Source organism: Lupinus angustifolius, chromosome LG11 (genome assembly GCF_001865875.1).
Source record: "Lupinus angustifolius cultivar Tanjil chromosome LG11, LupAngTanjil_v1.0, whole genome shotgun sequence".
Taxonomy (NCBI): Eukaryota; Viridiplantae; Streptophyta; class Magnoliopsida; order Fabales; family Fabaceae; genus Lupinus; species Lupinus angustifolius.
The window spans coordinates 14,400,225-14,413,199 of record NC_032019.1 but is presented as its reverse complement, the minus strand read 5'-3'; the positions used below and the strand labels follow the sequence as shown (position 1 = coordinate 14,413,199).

The window sequence follows — 12,975 nt, the reverse complement described above, 5'->3', positions numbered from 1 at the left end:
TAAATCCATTTAAACTCAAGTTAAGTTACACTAGCTACATTTAATTTCAATCATTCATTTTCTTAAATCTAACACAGCATAAGCGCGAGTGAAATAAGTGATGAAAGGGAAAAGGAGAAATCTTAAATAACTTTTAAATTTCACTCATTTAGTTCGTTGGATTTAAGAAAATGAACAACTCAGATTGAATATAACTAGTATAACTTAACTTGGGTGTGAACGAATCTCTCCTCATATTGCATATATCAGTTGACTTTATATATAATATATGTTACCGTTTATATACATATATATATATATATATATAAGTCTTATATATATATATATATATATATCTATTATATATAATCAGTCTTACATATATTTATGTTGTATTTTTGACAAATTCATTTATATGTATGTCACATTAGCAAAGATAATTTTTAGTTGGAGTAGGTTAACATTGTGCATCAAAACTTTTGGACAAAATTAACTCTTTTATTCTAATGTAATGGATTTAGTAATAAGGGTAGTTTTATAATTTCCATTTCAAAAAAAATTACTCTCATCCTTAACCTTCTTCCCCTCTCTCATTTACTTAGTTGTCCTAAAACACAAAAAACCCTCCATCGGCGGCTGCCATACACCAACTGCCATCATCGTGACCCACCCCTAACCCACACCACTACATCGCCTAGGACCACCACATGTTGTTTCTTATCCCCAAAACACCGAAAACCCCTCCACCACCAAAAACCCCTCCATTATAAGAACTGTTGCACTATTGTCCGCTCAACATCACACATCTGCTTACAACCATATCAGAAGGTTAATGTTCTTGCAAATAAGAAGGTAATTTCCATATAGAAAATCTTCACACAAAGATTGAAATAATCTATAACTGACATATTGGAATTTTCTTCATAAGGCCAAGATCCACCTACACAAAAAAATGGCAAAACAAAAAATGGCAAATGCACAACTTAAAATATAGCATCATTTCATTAATTTAAGAAACAATGTGGGAAAGTATTGGGCGATGCGACAGTGTGGGTTTGGGATGGGGTACAGTACTGGCAGTTGGTGTGCAGCGGTTCTGGTGGTGGAGGGGGTTTTGGTGTTTTGAGATAACTATGTTAATGGAGGAGGAGAAAGAAGATTAGGGATGAGGAGTAATTTTTGTAAATGGAAATTATAAAACTACCTTTATTACTAAATCTATTACAATTAAAATAGGAGGGTTAATTTTGTCCAAAAGTCTTGGTGCATAATGCTAACCTACTCCAACTAAAAATCATTTTTACCTAGGTTAGCAAAACCCTAAATAAAAATATTTGGAAAGTGCATATCATAGTGTGAATGGAAAATCAATAAAAGTTACTTTACATTATTGGGTTATGTATCAATTTTTTAGATAAAACGTTAAAATCATGTCCCTTATTTGTTTTGATTTCCAAAATTTTATCTGTTTTTTGGGACGGAGGGAGCATTGACATCAATTCTCAGTATAATGTTTCCTAATGAAAACATAGGTTTTAAATTCCATATACATACGTTTTAGCCTTATTAGATGTCCCAAAGAATTTTAATAATGTGAAAATATTTTATTAGTTATGCTTGCCTATGCAAATCCTTCTCATCAAACATACTAATAGTGAAACCCAAATCTTACGGAAATTGTCATGCATGTTTGCATAAATATAAGATATGGTTAGTCTATACATGATATTATTTGCAACCTTCATGATTAATCTTGCTTCCTCTGTGTTGGAGAATAAGGTTACCTAATCTCGCAGGGAGGAGGGACTTGCCTAGAGGTTTTCTTCTAAAAAATGAGAGACTAGACGCAACTAAGCTATAAGATTTAATCACTATTATATGCATGAAAAGGTTTATTAGTATAGGCAAAACTTACTTTGAATTTTGATAAGTACTATCCCTTAAAATTAATTAATCTTCATGTCCAGAGTTGATTTTTTCTGTTAGTCTTTACATGCCTTAAAAAAGATTACTATTCCATCTATTACAATAACTTTATATGATATTATTGATTTTTTTTGTATAACCAAATGTATTGCTACCTTATGTCATTTAGGTTATTAGGTATGAAAGTGATTAATTTTAAGTATGTGATTGAATATCTCAACAAAGGTGGCTCATAAGAAGTAAACATTTGACATATTAACCTATTTAAGATTCAGAAAACCTTACATTACTAAATCAACACCTTAAACTAAATTATTACTAGTTTAATATACAGAGTTGATTTTTTACAATCCAAACAAACTGATTATTTGAAATCATTTTCAAACATAAAACTAGTAGTAATCAAGTATATACATATAAGGCCGGTTTGTTCAAGTTTCTTCAAAAAATAAGAAACACCTTTTTGGTGAAAATATTTCAAAACTTTCATTTTGATAGATAAACTACTGAGAACTTAAAAGAATCAGATTTTAAATTATTTTGAAGAAAAAACGGAGAAGTTATTACAGCTTTTTTGGACAAATCTAAATTTCAAAATAACAATTGTTGTCCTTGATAAATTTGGATGAACATATTTATCGTCAGTGAAGAGTATTTATTTACTATAACACAAGAAAAGCTCTACAAGGTAACTTTTTCACACAATCCTGAAATCACCATTTTAAATCAAAAAAGGAGACTATAATAAATTATTGAATTTATGTCAATTGATCAAAAAAATTGAAATGATTGAATAATCATGTCACTAAAAAAACAAATAAATCTTAACCAAAACCCTTTGCAGAATGAATCTAAAAAAGGTGAGGATAAATCACTTTATTAATGCTATGTTTCGTCTCAGCACAATGCTAGATCTCATCTCGTTGCCTCTTTTCAAGTAAATTGAGATTCCCAGTCAATGAGCCAAAACAATTGTAATAACTAATAAAAATTCATAATAACTCTGTTCATATGAAACAGGTTTACAAATTGTTCAGGCAAGCCACTACACCAGAATCCAGATGCAGAGTTATCCAAGGACCAATTTAAAATGTATCGTTTTTGGAATTATAACTACCTTACATGCCTTCAAAAATAGAGCAACTAGAGTCATAAAAATAGAATATTTCCAAAACAAGTAACATGGCTGGGACACCACAAACCAATTAGATTGGGAAATCTTGAGACAAAAATAAACATCAACCTTCAGAAAAGCAATGTATTTGAATCTTCATAATACATGACTATCAACGTCCAAGGGTAATAGTAAACCACTTACAATATAATTTTACAATAAATTCAAAAAAAAAACTTTGCTCAGTTATAAGAAATAAGGAACACCTGTCCTAGGCCCTCTCATCTGGTTGTTCTCTTCTGTTTCAGTGAAAAATTTAACTTCTCTCTCCTGTTATAAGATAAAAGAGTTAAGTGTTTATAAACAAATCGAGGCAACTTGTAAGGAAGATCACAGCCATAAATCCATGTTTACAAGATTGCATATATTTTCTGAGAACACCCATTTCATGATCATAGCAAATGAAGCAACCCTCAAATTATATACATGTATTATATGCATGGTACAAGATATAATTTTCATTACACTTACAGAAAATTCTGTGCTACAAAACAACTTAATAGCAAATAAGTGGAAGCATACACGCCATCCCTATGCCGTCTCAGCTACAAAATTACTAAACTTGACTTAAAATTTCATGCATAAAGGTAGTAGATTTATTAAGCTGGGTATGTCCAGCATAAGACATGTGAATGTGATATATATAAAAACCACTTATTAACATTGACCTGTCATTTTAAAATTTAGTCAGTAACATAGTACCAAAGAGAGTGAGACTTAGAGCAAAGTAAGATAGTTTGTCTTGTGAAATGGAGGTAATGGGTTCAAATTTTGGAAACAGTTTCTCCACTTGCAAAGGGAGTATTATGTACATCTACTATTCCTAGATCCCACTATGTGGGAGCTTTATGCAATGGACCGCCCTTAACATGGTATATCTCATTAAGCCCAAGTGGTAGAGTTGAAACTGGGCTTTTAACTTAAGAATAGTATCCTACCAGTTTATGTGAGCATTCACTTCTGTTCTTTTTCCTTGATGCTTATTCAGTTATTCCTCTAACTTAGGTTAATAAGACTTTTTTATGAAAACAATAAAAAATCTAACTGCCAGAGACATGTATTCTTCTGTCTGTCAATTTCTTAAACATATCATACAAGAATATTCACTCAGTTGCATTATGGAAATATGTCATGATTTATAAAAATATTACCAGCAATGAGATATGCAAAATGAAGCAGTAAGCCAGATAATTATCAAACATACTTAAAATAAAACAACTTTCAGATGACTCACCATATTTTCATTGAAACTGAGAATAGAAGCTACATTTCCACAACGGTAACAGTAATTAGGTGCAGACCATACCTGCAAAATTCTAAAAGAATTAATCTATTGACAGTGTAATTTTCAAATGAGTCTGCGATGCAAGTAAAATACAAAAAAAAATCAAGCCTAAGTCCTACAAGGTTGCAAAACGGATGACTCGAAGATTTGAGACCATTGGGCTCATCATTAACCAAGTTTTTAGTAAATCCATTTCGAGCAAAGCCTTTTAAATAGTTTTTCCTAATGTTTTCTTTAGGTCTTTCTCTATCCCTTTTCTTTTGGTCGTGTGGTGGTTTCCTCACATCCATTGGGTGTAAGAGTAATCCCAACTCAGGGTATTCAATCTTCCATCCCCTCGTCAAACGCTTGCATTGAAGACACCCCTCAACTACTGAGCTCATGCTATCTTAGCAGTCGAACCATCCCTTGTTGGTTTTCTGTAGCCCTTTACTGGACTATTTATAACTAGAACCTTATTGGCCGTCACACATGACAGAATCACCTTAAAAAATAGTAATTTAAAAAACGAAATTACATTGAAATCATTTCAACTTTTCAAAAGAAACAGATGCTTACAGTTACAAGGCCTTTGTCTTGGAACATATACTTGAGGCCTTCTTGAACAAGCTGGTGCGCTCGACAAACCAGATCAAGATTGTTTATGTGATTGAACTGCATGAAAACAATGCATTTGTAAAATACGCACATAGTATACACTTCTATAAACAATTAACAATCAAATATATCACCTCAGAGCTGACACGTGATCCAAAAAGCCAACCAGCTCCACGAGGACTGACGGCCCAAGTTTCAATATCTTCAGGATCACTCCACATTAGATCACAAAAAGGCCCCTCATGAGGAATTTCACAGTTCCGCTCAATGACCCTTATCTGGTATTATATGTATATTACTGTCTCTTAAACCAATATATGTAATTATTCACTTCATAAAAATGTAACATAAGCTACTTTTCAATTATACAAATAAATAAAAGTAAATGACCAACAACCTAAAGAGTATTTTTGTTGGGTTATAAGAGCTGCAATTTTATATGGGACTGAATATGATATGATAAAATATCAACAAGAGAATAGACTCCATGTAACAAAGATGAGAATATTGTGTTGGATGAGTAGGCACATTAGATAAAATAGGATTAGAAATGAATGCATCAATGAAAAAGTTGTGCCTTAAATGGTTTGGACATTTATTGAGGAGAGACCAGTAGAAGCCACTGCAAGGAGAGTAGATAAAATGGAAGGTAGTTCAATTCCTAGAGGAAGAGGGAGACCAACAAAAACCATAGGAGAAATGATAAAGAAAGACTTAGAGCTCAATGCTTTGTCAATGAATATAATTTATGATAGAACTTTGGCATCGTTCGATCAATTTAGTCGACTCCACCTAGTGGCATAAAGGCTTGGTTGTTATTATTGTAATAATTTTTATAATTACAACAACCAAGTCTTAATTCCACTAGGTGAAGTCGGCTACAAAGATCAAACAATGTCATAATACTCTACCATAAATCATGTATTAAGGTTCAATCTCAAAACAAATTGGTAATAAGAGGAGTAGTCCAGCAAGTATTTAAACCATGCCTAAAAGAATGAGGCAAGCGATGTGGGACTTATTTCCAAACATGCCCCCTCCACAGAAGTATGTCGGACTAGGCAAAGGGTTACTTTTGACCTATGATGACAACTAGAGAGAAGTTGGGCTCTGATTCTAATACTAAGTGGGCAACGAGAGGAGTAGTTCAACAAGTGTTTAAACTATGCCTAAGAGAATGAAGCAGGCAATATGGGACTTACTTCCAAACATTATGTTCATTGACAAAGCATTTTTATGTAATATATATATATATATATATATATATATATATATATATATATATATATATATATATATATATATATATATATATATATATATTATATTGATCCAAGAAACATTTGGTAACTGTTGAAGACTAAACAACAGGTACATCAAAATGAAACAACTAATGGATTTCTTAAGGGAGAGAAATATAAATGCATCCAACTTTGCAAGATTATTAATTTATTTAAATAGTGATATTTTCTTCACTGAAGAGCCAAGGAGGCATGGGGCAGAAGGAAGGACGAGAGCTAAAGTAAATGAAGACTTTCTATTATGAAAGCAAAGTCAAGAGGTGTCATATGTACAAGACACAAGCATATCTAATTCTAATATGCACAAATCAGCTCCACATATGATGTGTCTAAACACAGACAAAATAAGGATAGGGTGATAGATATACACAACAATGTCAATGTGAAAAATTACAATTTATTTATTTCAGGATATGTAATTAGGCATCTGGCTAAAATAAGTTAGCAAATTGACAACTGCATACAGCACATATTTGGTTTTTTTTTAAACAAAGCAGCTGCTTAAAGAAAACTTTTATCTGTCTGTTTTCAACAACAATAACACGAGTCTTTTCCCATTAGGTAGGGACAGCTACATGGCTCAAAATACGCCTTAGTTCTGTCATAAAACAAGTTTTCAAAAAGGTCATCCTTTTAATAGTTTTACGTGGAATTTTTTTTGGTCTCCTACCTCTCTCTAACTAACCTCCATATGAACTACTTTTCTCAATGGGGCTTATATTGGTTTTCTGCTCTCATGAAAAAAATCCTCTACATCTTATATTATTATAAGATTTTTCTAAGCACAAAATAAGCTAATCCAAACACAGTTTTAAACTTCAACAATTTTATGTTCAATCAGCAACTGGGAAGGAAGATAGAGGACCTGATCAATTGTACGAATGTCCGGAGAAAGGCCACCGTGAACACAAAGTACCTAAGTCAACCAAAGCATATAAAAGCCTTTTTATCCTCAAAACAGAATTCAGAATAAAAATAAAAAAGCTAACATGGAAGGGAGGGAGTAAAAGAAACATACAGTTCCGTCTATAATTGCTGAAAGTGTTAGATAGTCAAAAACATCTGTACAATATCGCCAAGCATTAGCGTTTCCGTACTTTCTCTGGCATTCATCATAAAATCCATAGACCTGGCAAAACAGTAACTTAACATAAATTAGCTTGATAAATTTTGACGTTTCAAATTTCTAATCTTAGCATTTACAACTTATCTATTAAGATAGGGCAGTAAAATTTATAATCAATGTACTTTCTAAGAGTAATAGAATGATAGCAGATAAGCCTACGCCATTGGATCCATTATATAATCAATGGACTTCTAACGTTAGAACCATATCTCCAAACATTATCAGAATTACCAATGTAGTCCAGCAAAGGGACCCTGATCGGTGTATAAAAAGGCAGATCAGATATATATCAAAATAAAAAATGTGTCAATAGACATAAAATTTTGCATTTACCAACACTACAACAAATTATCAATAATTTATCTCATGTATGTCTTAAGCTCAACATCTGCATGTTCTTATGCACACTTACAACCAAGGTTGCTTTACTAAGATGTTTCTAGCCAAGAAGAAAAATGAGACTAAGTGCTTGTTTGGATGAATTATTTAGGATTTCTTTTAAAAAATATCTTATATCATGTATGTCTAAAAGACTAAGTGCATTTTACATTTTTTTTGGCATTCTTGGATCAGCTTTAAAAAATGAAGCACTGAAAACGTTTTTGCTCTTTTTAAAATAGTATTCACTTGCTCTTGATGTTACCTAAGACATATAAGTCTTCAAAAAAAACAGAAAAACCGAAGTATCAAATGAACAAGAAGGGCAGGAGATTCTTTAAAGTCTAACATAATCTGTGACTATGATGAAGGACTAAATGTTAAAAGGAAGACCAATGCTGCACTCAATGCAATCCATTTAGCAAGAGTAATTGGATACAACAACCAAGCCTTAGTCAAACTATATGGGGTCGGTTACTAGATCAAAATGTCATAATGCTCTATCACAAATTTTGTTCATTGAAAAATCATCTCTAAATATTTCCTAATTGTCTTTCCTTTGGTTTTTCTTGGCCTTCATCTTCCTCTATAAATTGGTCTAACCTCCATTTGATCTACTCTTCTTACCGGGGCCTTCTAACAATCTCCTCCATACATGCTCAACCTAACTAAGGCACAATTCTATCATATTTTCTATAATAAGAGCTACCACAATTTTCTCTGTAACGCATTCATTCTTAGACATTTTGTCTAGGATGTCCACTTATCCAATGCAATATTATCATCTCTGCTATATTGAGTTTATTCTAATGTTGACATTTTACCATATAACATTCAATCCCATATAACATTAGGATCATATGCACTTTTTATTTCAACTTTCAAAATGTGTGACTAGGCCCATTTTTATTTCAACTTTCAAAATGTTGACCGAAATTCATGTGCCTTGTTAAGATTTTGGACAATGAGACCATCTAGTAGAGTTTTAGGAGTTAGAGAATCATGTTGCACGTTTATAAAAGTTGAAGGATCAAAGTTCACATGATTCAAAGTCAAGAGAAAATCATGAACTTTTGCCTACAAAAAACTAACATTTCATGGCCCAAAATTAATATTTGGAACAATTCGGAATGCATTGCATACGTTTTGAATTTGGTATACTCCATAGTCCATATATTTTGTCTTACTTTGACTTATATAAAAGTCACGTGCTTGTAAATCTTGATACGCTCCACAGTCCATATACCATTTGCAAAAAGAACATCCAAGTGGGGCTCAATGAAAACACATTCAGGAACACTACTTATTTCCTGAAATAATTTATTTTTATAATAAAAACTAAATATAGCTAGAAACTATGACTGACACCCAGTGCTGCCCAATAGCGGCCATGGCGGCGCCATGGCTGAGGCGTTTTTTAGGCTACCACCATTAGCCATTTAGGAAATCCTACCATATGGCCGTGTCCGCCTTTTGCTCGAAAAAGCCGCCATGGCGGCATTTTGGCTTGCTGGTCAGTTTTTTTTCTAAAATTGGGTTGGGATGGGTTTTTTGGGCCCATTCATGTGTTAAAAAATAAAACCATAACCCCTTTCTATTTTTGCATCTTCTCCTTATTGCCTCTATCTCTCAAAAAACTGAGTTTGTTGTGTGTTGCCTCGACTATCACCGCCACAATCACATTTCTTAACTCTTTTTCATTGCGTTTTCCCTTTCTCTATTTTTCTTTCTCTCTTGTTTCTTGTTTTCTCATTTCTTTATCTCCTTTTCATTCCATTTTTTTAATTTACTTTCAAAAATATATATTTTTCCAGTTTAATTTTTTGTCCAGATTACTTTTTTTCCCACTTTTTTTTCAGTTTACTTTATATACAAATTTAAAACAATTATTTAACAGTAGCACGGTGTATTCCAAAAATAAGATAGCATACAGTATGAATGTTTTGCATTTTATATTTGTGTTTTGCTTTGATTTTTAGTTGTGGCTCTTTGCAAGACTTGTTAGTATTGTTTATTGTACTTTTTACCGATCTTATGATGTTATTAGACATTGATACTTAATGATTTTTATTAAACTATATGTTATCGTATTATTATTTTATTTTTCCTATTATGTTATATTTTTTATTTATTTTTTGTCAACCGCCATTATGATGTCCGCTATTTGCCCGCAACGCCTTCATTGCTGAATTTTGACATCCGCCATGGGCAACACTGCTGACACCGAATGCAATGTAGTTTAGAATATGGCCTATAACCACCCAACGGTCGATGTGTTGTGCTGATAACCAAGACATACATCCATGTTCTTCAAAAGACAAGGAAGAACACAATTACCCCACAATATATCAAAGGCTTACACAACTTTTCAACGAGTCTAAAATTGCCAAGTTCCTGGCAGTAATGCACGGGTCGAAAAACAAATCAGGTAACCAGTGAACAAAATCCCACCAAATCGAATATTAAGTGTTCATATCTTGCATTGCAGCAACCTGATTTCCACTTCCCTTATTCACAATCCCAAATCTCAATCTATGGTAGATGAGATGTTGTTTGCATCTGAACTATATCTGCTCTCTGGGCCATTTTCAAACCTAACTATCATTTCTAAACCTTGATTGCAATACCAGAAAAAATCCTAGCAAGTAGACTCTTATAGGTTGTCTAGTTCTAGATACAAAATTTCAAAGGAATAAATTTTAAATAATCAAGGGCCTAATCTGGTCACAGTGAATTCTACAGCACATCCAATGCAGAAAATAACACAGCAAGGGAACATGCAACGAAGACATGCATATAATCACATCACAAGCTTTATCTAAGGTTAGAATTGGCATACGCTAAAATAATGAATGGTAAACAGCAATATCATAGCCCTCCTCTATTGCATAGGCTGCTCACTATGATAAAACCAAAAATTCTAGAATTATTCATGCTATAATTCTGGTGACATGCAAACAATCACATAAGAAATGCTTTTTAAGCATAGATTAGCATCCTGAAATGACATGGTGCAGAAATCTTCAACAAACCCTCCCCTTTTGCAGAAGCTGTTTACTTAAAATAAAATCGTACAATCCTAAAAAGATTCATGCCAGGCACAATAGCCAACATATAGAACAGAAGTGTACCTGTGTTAGTTGTCTGCTTTCATGGTTTCCACGTAGGAGCGTAATATTGGCTGGGTATCTATGAAATTAATGAGAGAAAATTAGCATAAATAAAAAAATTATATAATTACAACATTACAACAGTTCTAACATTTGATATCCAAACATAATCAATAACTTACAACCACTAGGAAGCTTATTAATGCTTCCAACGTCAAGATAAAACAATCAAATGACCTCATCAATAACACAGTAATTTATGAACATACAAGAATGCATGAAAATCACATACCTAGCTTTTAGTAACAAAAGGATTGTGAACACTTCAAGACTATTATAACCCCGATCAACAAAGTCTCCCTGCCATACATTTACAAAGATATAGCAGTCATGGATGGATAAAACAGTAAAAATGATTGCTCACGTCATCCAGGTCTTTGGGAGAAGTGAATAACATACCATAAAAATGTAATTTGTCTCTGGCACATGACCCCCAGTCTGGAAAAGCTTCATTAGATCATGAAATTGACCATGAATATCGCCACAAACAGTTACAGGACTATTGACAGGCTGCACATTGGACTCCTCAATAAGGATCTCTTTAACCTGACACATAAATCATCAATTTCATTAATAAAAAATTAAAAAACATTGAAATCTGCAACTTTCACTATAAAAGGTACAAGTTATCAATAACCCTGAGGTGAAATAATCGCAAAAGTCGACACAGAAACTTTTCAGACTGAAGAGGATAATAAATACGCAATCAGGTAAAAAATCCTTGAGAACTAAAAAAATCTAGAAAAACCAGCAAAGCATGCTAGAAAAACCAATAAGAATCTAGAAAAAACAATTCTCATCCCAAATGAACTGAAGTAACAATTTCAGCATTCCATTCCAACCAAACATACCAAAGAACCACAAATCGCCACATCACAAAACCTTCTTTACATATTCTTCACTAAATCCAGACTCACTTTTCACTAAACATCTAATCCCCTAGCAAATCAGATCCACGACATCTAACAAACACACTTCTACGATTATCAAAACCACTCGCAATATTCACAAAGCGATTGAGGTATAATGCAGTAAACGACACGCAATTACGTAATCATAAATAGATTCAAATAGCATAAAATAAACCCTAGAAAAAGAGTAACGATGCGAAGTAAAGAGTAATAAGTAATTGAAAATAGAAACCCTAAAGTGAAAGAAGAAAAGTGAAGAGAGAGAGAGATACATATTCGCAAAGAAGTTGAAGCTCGTCTTCGAGAAGGTGTTGGCCACTTTTAACCTTCGAGATCCATTGGTCCAAATCCATGTCGCTCTTTGTTATTTTCTGCGGCTCTGCGAAATAATACAATGGAAGAAGGAGGGTGGCACCAGTCAACAATATAAACACCTTTCTACTCTATTATTCTCAACCATTTTTTAGGATCCATCTTATATATTTTTTTTCTCTACTATTTTATACTTTATTAAATTATAAATACAAAATTATCTTAAATATATTTTTATCTTTTTGTTTTAATAACTAAGTTTTTTTCGTTAATAATATTTGAGCAAATCTATTCCCTTAGTTCTTAAATTAATTATTTTTTGATTTCAGCCTCTTAATGTTTTTCTTAAATTGTTATTTTCCTTGGAAAAGTTTACCTAAGTTTAGGAAAAAATTTCTTAATCTATCCCTAGATTAGTTTTATGTAAGAAGAGAGATTTTGTTACGACTATAATATTTGAGAATTATATTTTTTAGGAACAATATGCAAAGAGAGAAAAATTAAGAAAAGTTTACTGAATTTATATTTGTTTCCTTTATTTATAGCATTTCCTTACAATATAAAGAAGGAGAATTGAAAATATATAAGATAGTTTTGATCTACACCATATACTTGGGTGGATCACAATAAGGGACAGATGTCTTAACAACCCAATTCATTAAACATAATCATTTAACCAAGTTGGCCTAACAGACTTTCTTTTTTCATTAACAATTTGGTTCATATCATTGCCCATCCCATCATGAATAACCTTGTCATTAAGGTTTGAACGCTGATTGTGTGTGATCGGCCCAACAAGTTGCGGACGACCTGATC

General features: G+C 32.5%; 1 protein-coding gene across 1 annotated transcript; it reads right to left on the bottom strand.

Annotated features, from left to right (window-relative positions):
* On the bottom strand, positions 3,103–12,291 carry LOC109361085 (phytochrome-associated serine/threonine-protein phosphatase-like). Its single transcript, XM_019606403.1, has 10 exons — positions 12,120–12,291; positions 11,336–11,482; positions 11,169–11,236; positions 10,898–10,955; positions 7,281–7,391; positions 7,128–7,178; positions 5,096–5,239; positions 4,923–5,018; positions 4,314–4,385; positions 3,103–3,349 (listed from the first exon to the last, which is right to left on the bottom strand). Exons 1-10 carry the CDS (start codon positions 12,198–12,200, stop codon positions 3,266–3,268), a joined length of 912 nt encoding a protein of 303 aa, XP_019461948.1. The 5' UTR covers positions 12,201–12,291; the 3' UTR covers positions 3,103–3,265.

What these genes read in the sequence shown, in the direction of transcription:
- LOC109361085 (XM_019606403.1), bottom strand. Translation starts at nt 12,200, where the DNA reads ATGGATTTGGACCAATGGATCTCGAAGGTTAAAAGTGGCCAACACCTT. An exon ending in GATCACGTGTCAGCTCTGAG is followed by an intron (nt 5,019 to 5,095) that starts GTGATATATTTG and finishes GTTTTCATGCAG; the next exon opens with TTCAATCACATAAACAATCT. An exon ending in AAGACAAAGGCCTTGTAACT is followed by an intron (nt 4,386 to 4,922) that starts GTAAGCATCTGT and finishes AGAATTTTGCAG; the next exon opens with GTATGGTCTGCACCTAATTA.